The sequence below is a fragment of the Rhinopithecus bieti genome, unplaced genomic scaffold (assembly GCF_001698545.2).
Source record: "Rhinopithecus bieti isolate Rb0 unplaced genomic scaffold, ASM169854v2 scaffold_19, whole genome shotgun sequence".
Lineage (NCBI taxonomy): Eukaryota > Metazoa > Chordata > Mammalia > Primates > Cercopithecidae > Rhinopithecus > Rhinopithecus bieti.
In genome coordinates, this window is record NW_016803360.1 from 3,307,324 (window position 1) to 3,322,788 (window position 15,465).

The 15,465-nt window shown below is 37.4% G+C and overlaps 1 protein-coding gene across 1 annotated transcript in view; it reads left to right on the plus strand.

Moving 5' to 3' along the window:
• LAMA2 (laminin subunit alpha 2) overlaps window positions 1–15,465 on the plus strand; it is a 640,343-nt gene that overhangs the window by 497,697 nt on the left and 127,181 nt on the right. Inside the window, exons 35-37 of the mRNA XM_017879679.1 lie at window positions 1,779–1,900; window positions 9,040–9,192; window positions 10,587–10,797. Coding sequence (XP_017735168.1) covers window positions 1,779–1,900; window positions 9,040–9,192; window positions 10,587–10,797 — 486 coding nt within the window. The remainder of the gene's footprint in view (window positions 1–1,778; window positions 1,901–9,039; window positions 9,193–10,586; window positions 10,798–15,465) is intronic.

Genomic DNA, 15,465 nt, shown 5'->3' on the forward strand with positions numbered 1-15,465 from the left:
TTTTTTTTTTTTTTTTGAAACAGAGGCTTGCTCTGTCGCCAAGCTGGAGTGCAGTGGCACGATCTCGGCTCACTGCCAAGCTGTTGACCTTAGTTAGTGATTCAAAAGTAACGTTTAAAAAATTATGGATGAGTATATGTGTGTATGGGCATGTGTTTATGTATATGTGTCTGTGTGTAAAAAGTTATTTGACCCATCAGACCTTTGAGTGCAAACACGTGCAGGAAACGAAGTTTAAGGAAATTAATGGAACATAATTGCAACACTCACCACAAAAGCAAGGATTTGAGTAACCTAGGGATTGGATGCACAGTTTGTTCCAAAAAAAGTTTTAAATCTAACAGTGAAAATTTTAGAAGAATAAATCCAGAGCATTATAATACATTGGTTAATACTCTCCAAATTATTGTGTATATGTACTGCAAATTATACAGAAAATTCCAATGGATTCTTGCCCTTTGATCCTTTTATTTGTGATGTGAGCACTTGCAGGTTAAGGGGTTAGGTGATAATAGTTGGACTTTATAGTCTTTCATTTATGCAAAACCTTGAAAACTTCCATAAGTTAAACCTCTTGCTGCCCTTGGGAAATCACAAAATGCAGTACAATTCCTCTAGCATCTTTTACCATGTTCTGTGCTGGCCAGACATTTAATTCTATTTAAAATCCACTTATGTATATTTTAAAAATTAATTCTCTGGCCATGCCTAGTATGCAAGCACTCTGGTATAAGATTGTAGACTATTAATATGCTGCCAACTTGGACCTTATTCAAAATTATATTGAGACAGTTTGTGATTCTCTAATTCATTATCTGTAGTTAGACTATCCATATCTTTTTAGTAAAAGAGAAGAAGGCTTATATATTGGCATATGTATACATATAGGAAAATGTGTATACATTTCAGGATAAATGTATAGAAGAATAAACCTTTCAGGATACTCTAAACCTTGTAATTTTTAAAGAAACAATGTTATACACACACGCCTTTTTTGTTTGACTAGATATGGTATATTCTAACCGTGAACACATTAAATGCATTCCAGTGTGTCAAATGATATTTTAAATGTGAACAGAGGTGAATGTGCTTGAGAATACTCTTTGGGAGGTGTGGCTGTTTTGGGGTTCTGTTTTACTTTGCTGACAGTGTTGCATGATTCTGTGATTAACAACCATATTTCTGGTGCTATCATATGGAAAAAGCTAGCATTTATTCTCCCTTAACATTTTATTGGCATCTTTGATGTGTTACAAAACAGACATTTACTACTGAGTAGCTAAGCATTTCCCCCTCTTTGTTTCTTTAATGAACATATTGATCTAAAACAAATCTATAGGATCAAGCTTATTGAGGCAGACAGCCTGTTCATCTCTCAAGAGATCACTGCTGCACTCCACACACTTTTTCAGTAAATAAAATATGGATAAAACTGCAACATGTGGAGCCTGAAGATTCCATTAAAGACTTTTGGCAACTGTACCTTAAAGATATTTCAAAAATAATTGTGCTTTATCGCTTCTTCTGTGCCATAGCATATAACAAGGGTTTTTAAAAAGACCAAATACAGCTCTCTGATTTCCATTTAATGGAAGAAGTAATAAAGTTTAATTGTATACTTGAGCACGGGGTGTCATTTCCAATACATCTGATCAATAATTCATTGATTGCCTTTGGCTCAAAGTAATATTTGAAAGAAAATGCAGCCAGTGGGAGCTTCTCTAGCTGTAGCTTCATCATCTCTATTAATTATGCTTTTCCTGAATTTGGATCATTAGGCTACCAAAGTGACAGCAGATGGCGAGCAGACCGGACAGGATGCTGAGAGGACCAACACAAGAGCAAAGTCCCTGGGAGAATTCATTAAGGAGCTTGCCCGGGATGCAGAAGGTATTAGAAAGAATCATGTTTTAATCATCATTTCTCCCAACAGAAAAATGCAGAAAGGAATGACACAGGACTAGAATTTCTCTTGCTATAAGTGACATCTGTAAAATCAAAGGTTGAGTTTCAAAAAGTAGTGTGCTTAAGATATTCAAGGGTATTATCTGCTGAGAACCTGTGACCTACAGTGTTAAATTAGCGACAGTAATCAGTGAATTAATGACAATGAGGGCAGAATAGCAGTAAATTCTTGAAACATGGCTATTATGATTAGGTAAGAATAGGCAACTTTTGTTTTTATTTGAAAGTATTTAAAATGTTTTCATTTTAAGAAAGCTAATGTCATCATTCCACTTGATACGTTAAAGCAGCACTTCAGTTTCTCAAAATGGCTTTTCAAATACCGGGGACTGGTTTTTAATGAACATCTGTTGCTTGGGATTTGAATGTGTTACTGTATGAGAAGCTCTGATGCATTTAGCTCACAATGCTCTAGGAGTTAAGGAGTTAGTTCTTGCCATCTACTAACATAAATGAGAAAGTGGAAGCCATTTTTGGGCAAAAGCCCAAATTAAGAAACTCAAAGAATGCAGACAATGCCTCTCCGCACTCACCCCCCGGAAAAAACCTAGTCCTTAAGTATCTGCTGAAATATAATAAACATGCATGCAGGTTTAGAAATTGGGAAAAATTGTTTTTGTTGTTTTTTGCTTGAAGAAGTAAAACATTTTTCTTGCTCTGCAATATTATGCATTTTGGATACTTTGTTTCTTAATGTAGGCCAATAAGTAAGGATGTGAGATCAACTTCAAGGCAGATTCTGATTGATAATTCTTAGGCACCACTGGCCAAGAAGAAACAAACTCCCAAATATTGACCATTGCAAGAAGCAACAGGGTTTTAATTTGAGAGCTAATTTGAGGCAAAGGTGTGAGGTTCTGAAAGAGAAATTACCTCTACCAGCAACATCTCAGTTAACTCATTGTGGTTTATCCTCTGCTAGATGAAGCTGTTGTACTTTCCCTAGTATTATTTTCCATTAATGCTACTCGAAGTGCCCTCCTCCGACCGAAAACAACAACAACAACAAATCCCACTGCAGGTAGAGCATCTTCACTCTGAGCTGATCCCCAAACGCCCTAGTCAATGCTCCAGGAACTTTCCTTTTCTTTCCATTGACATTTCAAACCCCCAACACCCAGGAGCCCATCCTATTATCAAAACTGCTTACTTTATTCTCTGGATTGAACCCTCCGTCTCCCACCAAACACAGATGCATATTCATGATTATGCATGAATCAATATGAATGACCATGCATGGTTATGCATGAATGATCAATATGAATATTTTCTTCTTCTGGGTGTCTAGGGCCTCTGGGTACTGTTTGTACAGTTAGTGAACCAACATGGGGGGAAAGTGGAGATGACATTTATCCCAGGCTTGCTCACCACCCCAAATCCCAAGTCTATACACCAGAGAAGGGATTACCCACCAAAGGTGTCGCTGATTTCCTAAATTATTCATAGATCAGACACAATCATGTGTCTGTCCAGATAGGGCACCCGTTTCTAATTTATGTTAAGTGCCATGTGGGACAGCTATACTTTAGGGAAATAAGAACACTATTCACTTTTGCCTGCAGGCACTATTTGGCAGAATTAATCCAACTGTTAAAATTGAATGAAAGCTCAAATTTAAATTGTACCAGAGCAACACTAAATGTTCATTGAGATGTAATACAAAGCTTGGCAGTTTAAGGGGGAAAAAAAGAGAAGGTGGGGGAAGGAAGAGAGGGGAGGGAAGGAAGGGAGGGGAAGGAAGGAATGGAGAGGAGGGAAGGAAGGGAGAGGAGGGAAGAAGGGAGGAGAGGGAGGAAAAAAGGAAGGAAGGAAGGAAGGAAGAAAGGAAGGAAGGGAAGGAGGGAGGGGGGAGAGAGGGTGGGAGGAGAAGGGAGGGAGGGGGAAGAAAGGAAAGAAGGGATGAAAGAAGGAAGAGAGGGATGAAGGGAGAAAGGAGGGAAGGAAAGGGAAGGGAAGGAGGGAAGGAGGAAGGAAGGAAAGGAAGGAGGAAAGAAGGGAGGAAGGAAGGAAGGAACGAAGGAAGGAAGGAGAAAGGAAGGAAGGCAGTAAAGGAGGGAGGGAGGAAGGAAGAAAGGAAGGGCAGAAGGAAGGAAGGGCAGAAGGAAGGGGGAAGGGAGAGAGGAAAGAAGGAAGGGAAAGGAGGGAGGAAGGAAGAAAGGAAATGGAAAGAAGGAAGGAAGGAAAGAGGAAGGGAGGGAGAGAGAAAAGAAGGAAGGGAAAGGAGGGAGAGAGGAAGAAAAAAAGAAAGGGGAAGGAAGGAAGGAAGGAAGGAAGGAAGGAAGGAAGGAAGGAAGGAAGGAAGGGAGAAATAAGAAAGGGAGGGAAGGAAGCACTAACCAAAGGCTTTAAGTAGGTTATACAACATATCCACACCTCTTTTTTTTCACTCTCAAAACTAGAATATGAGGGATAACCATCAGTACTTTTACATTTTTGTTAGTTGTAATAAATTGCTGTGGGAAAAGCAGATGCTTCAGCCTGACATTTATCTATTTCAGCTTTATGTTTGGATAGATGTACTATTCATCCTATCTTTCATTATGAGTCATGACCTCTTCATAGATAATCAACTTCTATTCATCTAACGCATTCTTATCTCACTATAATTTTATAATATCTACTGTGCTATGACTCCTGATTAGTTCATAAATAAACTCTGTTTTCTTCCATGCATTATTAGAATTAATGAGTGGACATAGGTAAACCCATTAGTGTTTATTTCCTGATATACAATAGGACTTATTCAATGATAGACACCTTTCCTTCCTGTTTCTCACATCAGAGTATTTCTATTCTTAATAAATTTACCCATCAGAGGATCTTTTTTTTTCAGACTTAGTATGAAAACAATTTTGCTTCTCCTGAGGAATTTTACTTATATTTATAGATACTGTATACCTCTTAAGAATCCTATTTGTATTCCCTGCTACACATAGGCTACTAAGATGCTTAGAAGTGGACTTAGGATGCACTGCATGGAACGTTACAGTGTGATTTTCTGTCTACTAATTCTTTTCCTAATTTACACAGTTTTTTTTTTTTAACCTGTAGCACTATTTCCCTTTATTTTAATTTTATCTGATATTAAGGTTTTTTAAAATTACCTAAATCCTCCTTTGAATTCAGTTGGAAATAAATAAGTAAATCGCAAAGATATATATTTTACAATCATTTTCAATACTATGGGAAAGAAAATATATTGAAGTGATAGTGCATACTTTTGAATAAGAAACGAAAAACACATTCATCTGTAAGAATGCTCAGATAAGTTCCAAATCCTATTTATACATAGGATCTGGAACTATATATATATGTATATAAACATAAAAATGTATGTTTATATATGTCTATAAAGAGTGAAACAATTAAACTTCTATTAAAATAATGCTTCCTTTCCTTTTTTGGGGGGGGGGGGGGGTGTGGCGGTGATTTCTAAGAAAATCATATTGCCTAGCACTTGATAGATGCCTATGAGAGAAATGGAAAATGACAGCATTTTAAATTTAACTTTCAGTAGAAAATAATGGAAATAAAATTAAACTGGACAGTTCACCATACAAAAAGAATGTTAAATGAGGGTAAGTAAAGCACAGTGAAATAATCTGGAAAATAACTGTAAAACTTTAAAACACTAATGATAAGTGTTATCTGAATGAAACTGAAAAGTTTTAATGGGCCATATATAATTTATTTGTGGACCAATGAGGCCATATTTTCTCCAAAACCCATATCTAAAATTTGTTTTCATAATGAAGATAAAGTAGCACACATACCAAATATCCATTTGAAAGATGCTATCATTTAATCCAAAAAGATACTGAAGGACCATGTCCATTTTGGGGAGCTTGCATTTTTTTTACATAACATGGGTTGCAACAAAAAGTTGGTCATGGAATAGCAGTTTATTCCATGCAGCCAATAGCAGTTTATTCCGTAAGCAGCCAATATATTTGCTAAAATGTTTGTTCTTTTGGTCTTAATCACGTTGCCATCTTTTGGGACTATTTCAATAATAGTAATTGCAACAATTGATAATATCCAACTGGAAATAAAAAAACAACAACCTCATGATTGAGTTGCACAGTGATGCCTTTTAGAAACTTTATGGAGTATATGTTACATGTTTTGATGTTTTCTTTTTTTTCCCTCATGTTTTATTTTCCTTTTACTTTAAGTTCTGGGATGCATGCATAGAATGTTCAGGTTTGTTACATAGGCATACCTGTACCATGGTGGTTTGCTGCACTTATAAACCCATCAAAAGAAGACATTTATGCAGCCACAAACATATGAAAAGCTCATCATCACTGATCATTAGAGAAATGCAAGTCAAAACCACAATAAGATAACATCTGATATGAGTCAGAATGGCAATTATTAAAAAGTCAGGAAACAACAGATGCTGGCGAGGCTGTGGAGAAATAGGAACCCTTTTACACTGTTCGTGGGAATGTAAATTAGTTTAACCATTGTAGAAGGCAGTATGGCGATTCTTCAAGGATCCAGAACCAGAAATACCATTTGACCCAGCAACCCCATAACTGGGTATATACCCAAAGGAATATAAATCATTCTACTGTAAAGGCACAGGCACATGTATGTTTATTGCAGCACTATTTATGCAAAGAGATGGAACCAACCCAAATGCCCATCAATGATAGACTGAGTAAAGAAAATGTGGTACATATACACATGGAATACTATGCATCTATGAAAAAGAATGATATTATGTCCTTTGCAGGGATATGGATGAAGCTGAAAGCTTCAGCATCCTCAGCAAATTAACATAGGAACGGAAAACCAAACACCACATGTTCTCACTCATAAGTGGGAGTTGAACAGTGAGAACACATGGACAGCGAGGGGAACAACACACACTGGAGCCTTTTGGGGGTTGAGGGGAGAGGAAAGAGAGAGCATCAGGACAAATAGCTAATGTATGAGGGGCTTAAAACCTAGATGATGGGCTGGGCGCCGTGGCTCACTCCTGTAATCCCAGCACTTTGAGAGGTCGAGGTGGGCAGATCACCTGAGGTCAGGCATTCAAGACCAGCTTAGCCAACATGGCAAAGCCCCATCTCGACTAAAATACAAAAATCAGCTGGGTGCGGTGGCATGCGCTGTAATTCCAGCTGCTCAGGAGGCTGAGACAGTAGAATGGCTTGAACCCGGGAGGTGGAGGTCGCAGTGAGCGGAGATTGTGCCAATGTACTCCAGCCTGGATGACAGGGCAAGACTCCATATCAAACAAAAAAAAAAACAAAAAACAAACAAACAAACAAAAAAAACCTGGATGGCAGGTTCACAGGTGCAGCAAACCACCATGGCACATGTATACCTATGTAGCAAAGCTTGCTTTCTTAATACATGATCATTTTGCTAAAGCCATTTTTGTGTACCTTAATGATTTCTTCTACTTGTTTATGGATGGTTTTAATTTAAAGAAATTATGTATGCCATCCAAAAGATACAGCCATATTTGCCTTTTCCCTTTCTCTATCTGATGTCATTCTTTTTCCACCAGATTCTTCTCTGTAGAAGTTTAGCTTTGAGACTAGAGCACAAGAGAAACAGTGAGATTCTATCTCTCATTTGTCCCTTCCTCTATACTGCCTAGGCCCAGAACCTAAATTAGATCAAATTTCAAAAGACATCTCTTATGAAAGCTGATGTATACACACACACACACACACACACACACACACACATTTAACAAAGAAAAAACATACAGCTTTAGCAGGTTGGGAAGTGGCATTTATTAATATCTTCATTTTAAAAAGTGAGTACGAATTATGTCAGTTAAAGCCCCGATTGCTGGTCCTCACCCCCAGAATTTCTGAGTTCGTAGGTTTGTGGTAGGGCCTGAGAATCTGCATTTCTAATGGACTCCAAGGTGGTGATGCTGCTGCTGCTTGTTGGGGACCACATTTTAGAACCACTGTACTGACCCACCTTCTCACATACCCTCTGCCTGCTCTGCTTGTCCTGCCTATGTGCAACTGTTTCAGGAGCTCTGCCCAGTGCAAAATTCTCTCCAAGAAAAGAAATTAATTTTCAGGATTCTCTATGTCATAAGGAGATCTTCAGATACACCCTTGAATGGTAGAAAATGCCTCTTGGCCAACCCAGACCCCTCATTCTAGAAGTTTTCAAAGGTAATATTGTAGAAATAAGTATTCAGCTGACGAAAGAGTTTGAGAAAACATCTCTCTTAAACTCACTAAAAAAAAGTCCTATAGAACACACTCCAGGAAACTTTAGTATAAAACTAATAATATAACTGTGTAAACGTTTCAATTCACCATTTTAAACTTTTATTTGACATAAAATTCTTTTTTCAAATGAAATCTTGCCCAGAACACCAACCTATAAAGCAGATTCTTGGCAGAATAGACATTATTTGTAGAAAACCTGAAGCACCTGGAGAATCCTACGATTCCAAGGAGCACAGTTTGAAACCCCATTTAATCCGTAATAAACACAGACCCTTGTGAAGGATGCTATGGCTGGAAGGTGTCGTTGAAGCCTAATTTATTATAAGCCTAGACCAGAGTGCTTCTTTCTTCACTCCTTTCAAAAATGAACACAGGAAAACTATGTGGAAATACAAGAGCAGGTTCATTTTCAGAGATCTCATCACTGAATGTATTTCCATACTCGGTATTTTTAAACTGACTGATAGCACTGCTGTGACTATCTTATCAGCAATGCAGAGCTTGTGTTTCCAGCCTCCAAGTGTTACGCTACAGGTCACCGGTTTTTTTTAGAGCTCTTACCAATTCTATGCTTTGACCTACTTCTTTATTTGTAATTCTTTCTTTCTTTTGATGTTAGAAACACCATGTTTTAATTGCTATAACCCCCAAAAGAAATAAAATACTGAGAAATATATTACATTTCCCTGTTACTGATTGTTGTCTTAACTGCCTCTGTGTTTCCCAACAGGAACACTCATGGCAAAATATTCTTCATTTGGAGGTAGTGGTACCCAGCAGATGCTGAATATCATGTTTTCATGTGGCATTTTTGTTTACTAATTTACAAAATTTGTTTTACCCCCTGCAGCTGTAAATGAAAAGCTATAAAACTAAATGAAACTCTAGGAACTCGAGACGAGGCCTTTGAGAGAAATTTGGAAAGGCTTCAGAAAGAGATTGACCAGATGATTAAAGAACTGAGGAGGAGAAATCTAGAGACACAAAAGGAAATTGCTGAAGACGAGTTGGTGTGAGTAGATGAGTTATTATTTTTTCATTTGACACACTGACATTTCCAGATAATTTACAGTTTTCTAAATGTTTATCATATGTATAAATAAAAGATGCTTTGTTTTTCCAGCCTGGAGATGTTTGCTATGTTATCTATTATCTGTCTATCTAACTATCTATCAATCAATCATTATTTATTCATTTACTTATTTAATTATACTTTACCATTGTTCTAAAATGAAGCAAAAGCATGTTCTTGCCTACATATAATCAAGTAAATGATCTTTTCTGGTGTTGCCCCTTCTGTAATTAGGCTAATGAGCTTGCTTTGTTAATCACCTGCATTAGGGACTTTTGGACTATCAGTTGATTTTTGTTTTAATAGAAATACCTTTGGATATACAAAGTAATGGCTTTACCGTTCATGTATTGGCCAACCTATACATTTTATCATCTTAAGAAATGCTGAAAAGTCATCAAATAATAAACACCTAATACTTTCAAATAAGAATTGGGAATGTGAGGGTTGGGAAAAGTGATAGGGATTTTACTCATGCTAAAGAACTTTTGTGATAACACTCAATAAAATAGATACATCTCTACATTCATAGTCAGCTAACTTCAAAGTGGTACTATTATTAATAGTTAAATAATTTATACTAAACCAGCAATATCAGCACACCAGAGAACTTGTTAAAAATACAGGCTGTCAGACCCCATCCCAGACCTCCTGAATCAGAAACTTTGGGGATGGTACCCAGCAAACCACATATTAACAAGCCCTTCAGGGGATTTTGAGGCACGTTAGTTTGAGAATTACTGTCTTTCAAGTATTTAGAGTTTCTGAATGACTTGGAATTATCACTTTAGAAAAACTAGGTAAGTTAAACCCAGAAAAACTTCCAGATCAGTCCGTTGGAAGAAAAAGAAACATAGATTAAAATCATGCTATTCTACTAGCATGACGATGACCTAGAATTCTGTTCACAGTTTCTAAGCAAACATACCAATAGTCATCATTACATTCAAAGTAATAGAGAACAAGTCTCAGTATGATGAAACAGGTGGACTGTTTGATTTTGGTATGTGAACTGAATCATAAAACTCATAAAACTCATTTCATCAATCAGATTCCCAGGATGACATGAGACCCCTTCTGATTCAAAATGTCATTTTACTTACAAATTTAAAAGGATTTTTTAAAAATATGTTTTGCTTTTATTTTACTTAATTATAAATGGTCTCAAGTACCAGTTTTCAACTTGATTTAGCACAAGTGAATCTATTTTACATGTTTTCTTATTTTCTCATTCTTTTCATGTTAGTATCTCTTTGTAATGTGGTTTAATACCAATAAACCCTAAGGCAGTGACATGAGCTCATTGTTTATCATTGGGCTGGGGGTGGTTGCAGAGCTGCAGAAGGCCTTCTGAAAAAGGTGAAAAAGCTGTTTGGAGAGTCCCGGGGAAAAAATGAAGAAATGGAGAAGGATCTCCGAGAAAAACTGGCAGACTACAAAAACAAAGTTGATGATGCTTGGGACCTGTTGAGAGAAGCCACGAATAAAATCAGAGAAGCTAATCGCTTATTTGCAGTAAACCAGAAAAACATGACTGTGTTGGAGGTGAGTCTTAGGACCACTTTTGTCTTAATCTCAGAAGGTTGGGGACTGTGGGGGCAGTGTTGAATATGGCTGGACTATTCTACTTGATGCGCATTTACAAAGATCAAAAGTGACAACTCTGAAAGGGAACTTCTAAGAAACAGAACAAGAAATGACTTTTTTTGTTTTGTTTTTAATGACCAGTTACCATTGCTCAAAATATCAAATAAAATTTTGATAAATTAAACTGTTGAAGATATTTAAGAACACTGTGATACAGTGGATGAAGTTCTTTACAGGGAGTCAGGCGACCTTGGTCTCAGTGACAACTGTGCCACTTAACTAGACATACAAATTGGGCAAGTCAATGAACATCTGTAAGCATTGGTTCCCCAAATCTACAATGAGTGCATTATACTATAGCAGGTGGGGTATCTTCAAATATTCATATCATATTATTTTGCAGCTTTCCCAAACTAATTCACAGACCTTGTTCAAAGATCTTGCTGCCAAAGATCATAGAAGTTCCCTACACTTGCAAATTCAATCTAAGCACATGACAAATAGCTCAATGAATTGAGACTAGAGCTTGGAAAACGTTTGGTTCCCCTTTTTCTGTGCACTGTGTTCTACGTAAATGATCTTTTAAAAGGGACTAATAGGAACAGATCAGGTCTGGGTTATTTTCTCCTCCTTTTCCACACAGATAACAGTTATTTCTCAACTCAAGAAATTATGGGCAGCCTCTATCTTTTTAAGAGTGCTGATGGAACTAGAACTAAAACAGATTCCTCCATTATTATTTTCTTCTTCTTTTCATTTTCTTTCTTAATCGTAACATAGTAAATAATCACTTTTCCTAAGAGTAAATTCAGCACATATAACAGCAGAAACCTGCATTTGATATTAATTTTTAAACAACAACAACTTTCTCCCCAGTGACAAATTTGCCTTTACTGTTTCCAAAGTATCCGACTCCAGCAGGTCAGAAAACAGCAGCAGACCTATACGTCTTCTAACACATAATTTCACCTACAACAGTAACTCAACACCCCCGGGCATATAGCATGTATGTAGAAATGTTTGTCGAATGACAGTAACAATTGAATAAAATGAACCAGGATTTTTAAATCTATTTATTTCTATTTTCCTTTGGATTAAGTAGTAAGAGGATGAATTACATTTTTTTAAATATATTTTATTTCTGGGTCCCTCTTCTGGGACTCAGCCTTATCATTTCTGGTAGAAGACTGAAGAGGCTTACTTTTTTTCTTAGCTGAGGCACCTAATCCTAACTAATTTGGAGTCTACTGACACGCTAGCAGTATTCCAGAAAAAGCTCCCTCCTGTGAGGCAGGATGCTGGGCCACTGTCCTATCACAGGCTCCAGCATGATTCGCCCTGCTCAGTGACACACCAGCCGTGTGACTTACCCGAAGGTGCACCTCTCTATTTTATGGCAACAGTTTGAGAAATGAAAATTACCTGTGCGGAAAGCACAGTAAGTATTTGAGAAATATTTCAAGAAGAGTTATATGGCACAGTCAATAGTACCTTTAGCTATTCATTTCTTTTAGTGATGTTTAAAACCAGAAGTCATCATTCTTGGGCACCCCTACAAATGCCTGGAGCTTATGTATAGTCAGTATTGAAATTCTAAGTGGTCCTTTTTGGATTTTCATTTTATGTGCCACGCTTAACTAAAGGCTTGTGAAAAAGTTACTGGATGAAATAAACTAATTGAATTAATACGAATAAGGCCTAGATTATTTATGGTTGCTTAAATTACCATGGTTGCTGCCAAAATGGCTGAAAATCACGTGGAGTGTTTGTTAAGTCAACAGGTTTCATGGGCTCCCACCTGGAGAGTCTGGGTAGGCTGGTCTGGGGTGTGGCCCCATGTCTATATTCTAACACTCTCCCTGGGCTAATCTGATGCCTATACAGGTTGAAGAAAACTGGTGCATTACATCTCTTTGATAGAATAATAAGCTGCATTTTAAATAAATAACTCTCTTATGGCTGTGCCCACAATGAAGGTGATATAATGAAGACCCAACTCAAAAACTTTTTATTTATTTTAAGGTGGTATGTAATTTTCTTTTTAAAAATTTTATCAAGCCTCTAATTCATTCAGGAAGCATGCTAGACACCAAAATTGATTGTGTCAATGATGAGGCCCCTCAGAGCAGCAGCCTCGGTGTAACCTAGAAACTTCTCAAAAAGATGAATTCTCGGACCCCATCCCCAAATGATCAACTCAGAAACTCTGAGAATGGGGTCCAGAAATCTGTGCCTTAAAAATCCCTCCAGTAATTCAGATGCAGCCTCAAGGTTGAGAACCACTGGTATAAACAATAAAACACCATCTCTGATTACTTCAAGTAACTTGTATTTAGTGGGAGGTACACATAAGCAAACCACTCCATACAGTACCATAATTGTCACGGGGATAAGCAAAGGAGGGAGTCTAAGTCTTGAGTTTAGGAAGAGCTTTGTAGAGGCCCTGACACTTGTTCTAGATCCTAAAGGTTAAGCACTGGGCCACAGAAGAAGAAAGAGAAGAACATTCCAGAAGCTGGGAAAAACATATACAAAGGCATGCAGGAAAGAAAAGGACATTTTGGGGGAAAGTTCAGTGGTTTGACAGGCTTAGAAAGAAGACTGCATCTGAACGACTGAAGGGATAGAAAGACAGAAAAGATAGGCAGAGTGCAGACCTTCAGTTCTAAGAGAATCGCATTGTGAGACTAATCTAAGTAATTGGTTTTTATCCTGACAGCTATAGGAAGCAATTGAAATATTGCAGTTATGGGTTAAAATAAAATGTTGCAGAATTTGAGTGGTCCACTTAAACTGAAGAAATGGTTTTGTATTGGAAAATAGTGTGATATTAGGCTAGAAAAGTAGGCTGAAATAATATTTATCTAAATGTCTGTCAAGTACCTACCATATCAAGGTACTGTCAGTAACCAGGGTATTTGAGGTTGAATAGAAATGATTCCTGGCCTCAAAGAACTTACAATCTTCTGAAAAATTCAGATATGTTAACCTTTCACTCTATGTAATACTATGATAATATTGACTGGGAGATTCAGCAAAAGTTTCACAAACATGACAGCATTATAGCAGAAGTGGAGAGGAACTGGAAGAAAGACAGAGCAGCAGGAACCCCAGCCAGAGCTTCGGAAGTGGAAGGTGATCTTAAGATGTTTTCAGTATAGCAGAAAAACTTTCAAAAGCTGTGTAAAAGTCTGTAGCAGAGAAGGCTCTGGAATTTGGAGCGAGATCATAAAAGGCTACTAGATGGTGATGGAGTTGGAAAGGCATTTCCAGCAATAGAGAGAGGGCTAAGGGAACTGGGGACCTCACAGGCAGGAGAGAAGATGAATAATTTACTGAAGCAAAAGAATATGTATTGAACAGTCTAACCCCAAATCTACCATTATAACCTTGCCAAAGAAGGCAGTGCGGATCAAGTAAAGAGTAAGTTGCTACATAAAGATTACACAGGCCAGCCTGGGCAGCATGGTGACACCCTATCTCTATAGAAAAATGCAAAAATTAGTCAGGCATGGTGGTGCATGCCTGTGGTCCCAGCTACTTGGAGGCTGAGGTGGGAGGATTGCTTGAGCCCAGTAGTTTGAGCTGCAGTGAGCTGTGATCATGCCACTGAACTCCAGCCTGGATGACAGTGAGACCCTGTCTCAAAAAAAAAAAAAAAAAAACAGAAAGAGAGAAAGAAAAGAAAACAAGAATAGACAGTAAGAGAGCTTTTGCAGGTTCCTGAAGAATCTACCACCTCAACACACCACAAAATAAAGAAAGAAAGAAAAAGAAAAAGAAAGTGTTCAATTTGCAAGGCTCTGGAATAAATTAAGATATAATTGATTACAAGTTAAATGTAGAAATATAATCAACCTTCATATCCAAACATTGGATATGAAGATCCACTGGATATGGAGAATCACTGAGCAATTATACTAATGCCATACTTTTTGTAGAATAATTCTCCCTATATGTAGGCCTTCTTTCTGTTTCTTAAATAAGTTTCCTATATTAGGTATTTTATATGCTACATCATTTTCTATCTGTCCCTCTCTTTGTTTTTATTGTACTCATCTAATCTTTCTTTAAGAATTTATTATACATTAATTTACTCATTCATTTTATCTCTCCTCCAGACAAGCCATGAGGAACACATGTTCTTCCTCACTTCATCCCCAAATCCTAGAACAGTATCTAGCAAAGGCAAAACAGATTTCTTTTCAGTAAATAAAGTGCATAAAACAAACTCAAATACTCTATACTTTTATCAATATTTGTGAGCTCCAAATTTCCATCTTTCCTTGGTTCAAAGCTGGAACCCATCAGTATCTAATCTGAAAATAAGACACCTCCAAAATTTCTTTAACCTCATCCCAGCACTTTGGGAGGCCGAGACGGGTGGATCACGAGGTCAGGAGATTGAGACCATCCTGGCTAACATGGTGAAATCCCATCTCTACTGAAAATAAAAAAAAATAAAAATAAAAAAAAAAATTAGCTGGGTATGGTGGCAGGTGCCTGTAGTGAGGCAGGAGAATGGCGTGAACCCGGGAAGTGGGAGGCGGAACTTGCAGTGAGCCGAGATCACACCACTGCATTCCAGCCTGGGTGACAGAGCGAGATCCCATCTCAAAAACAAAA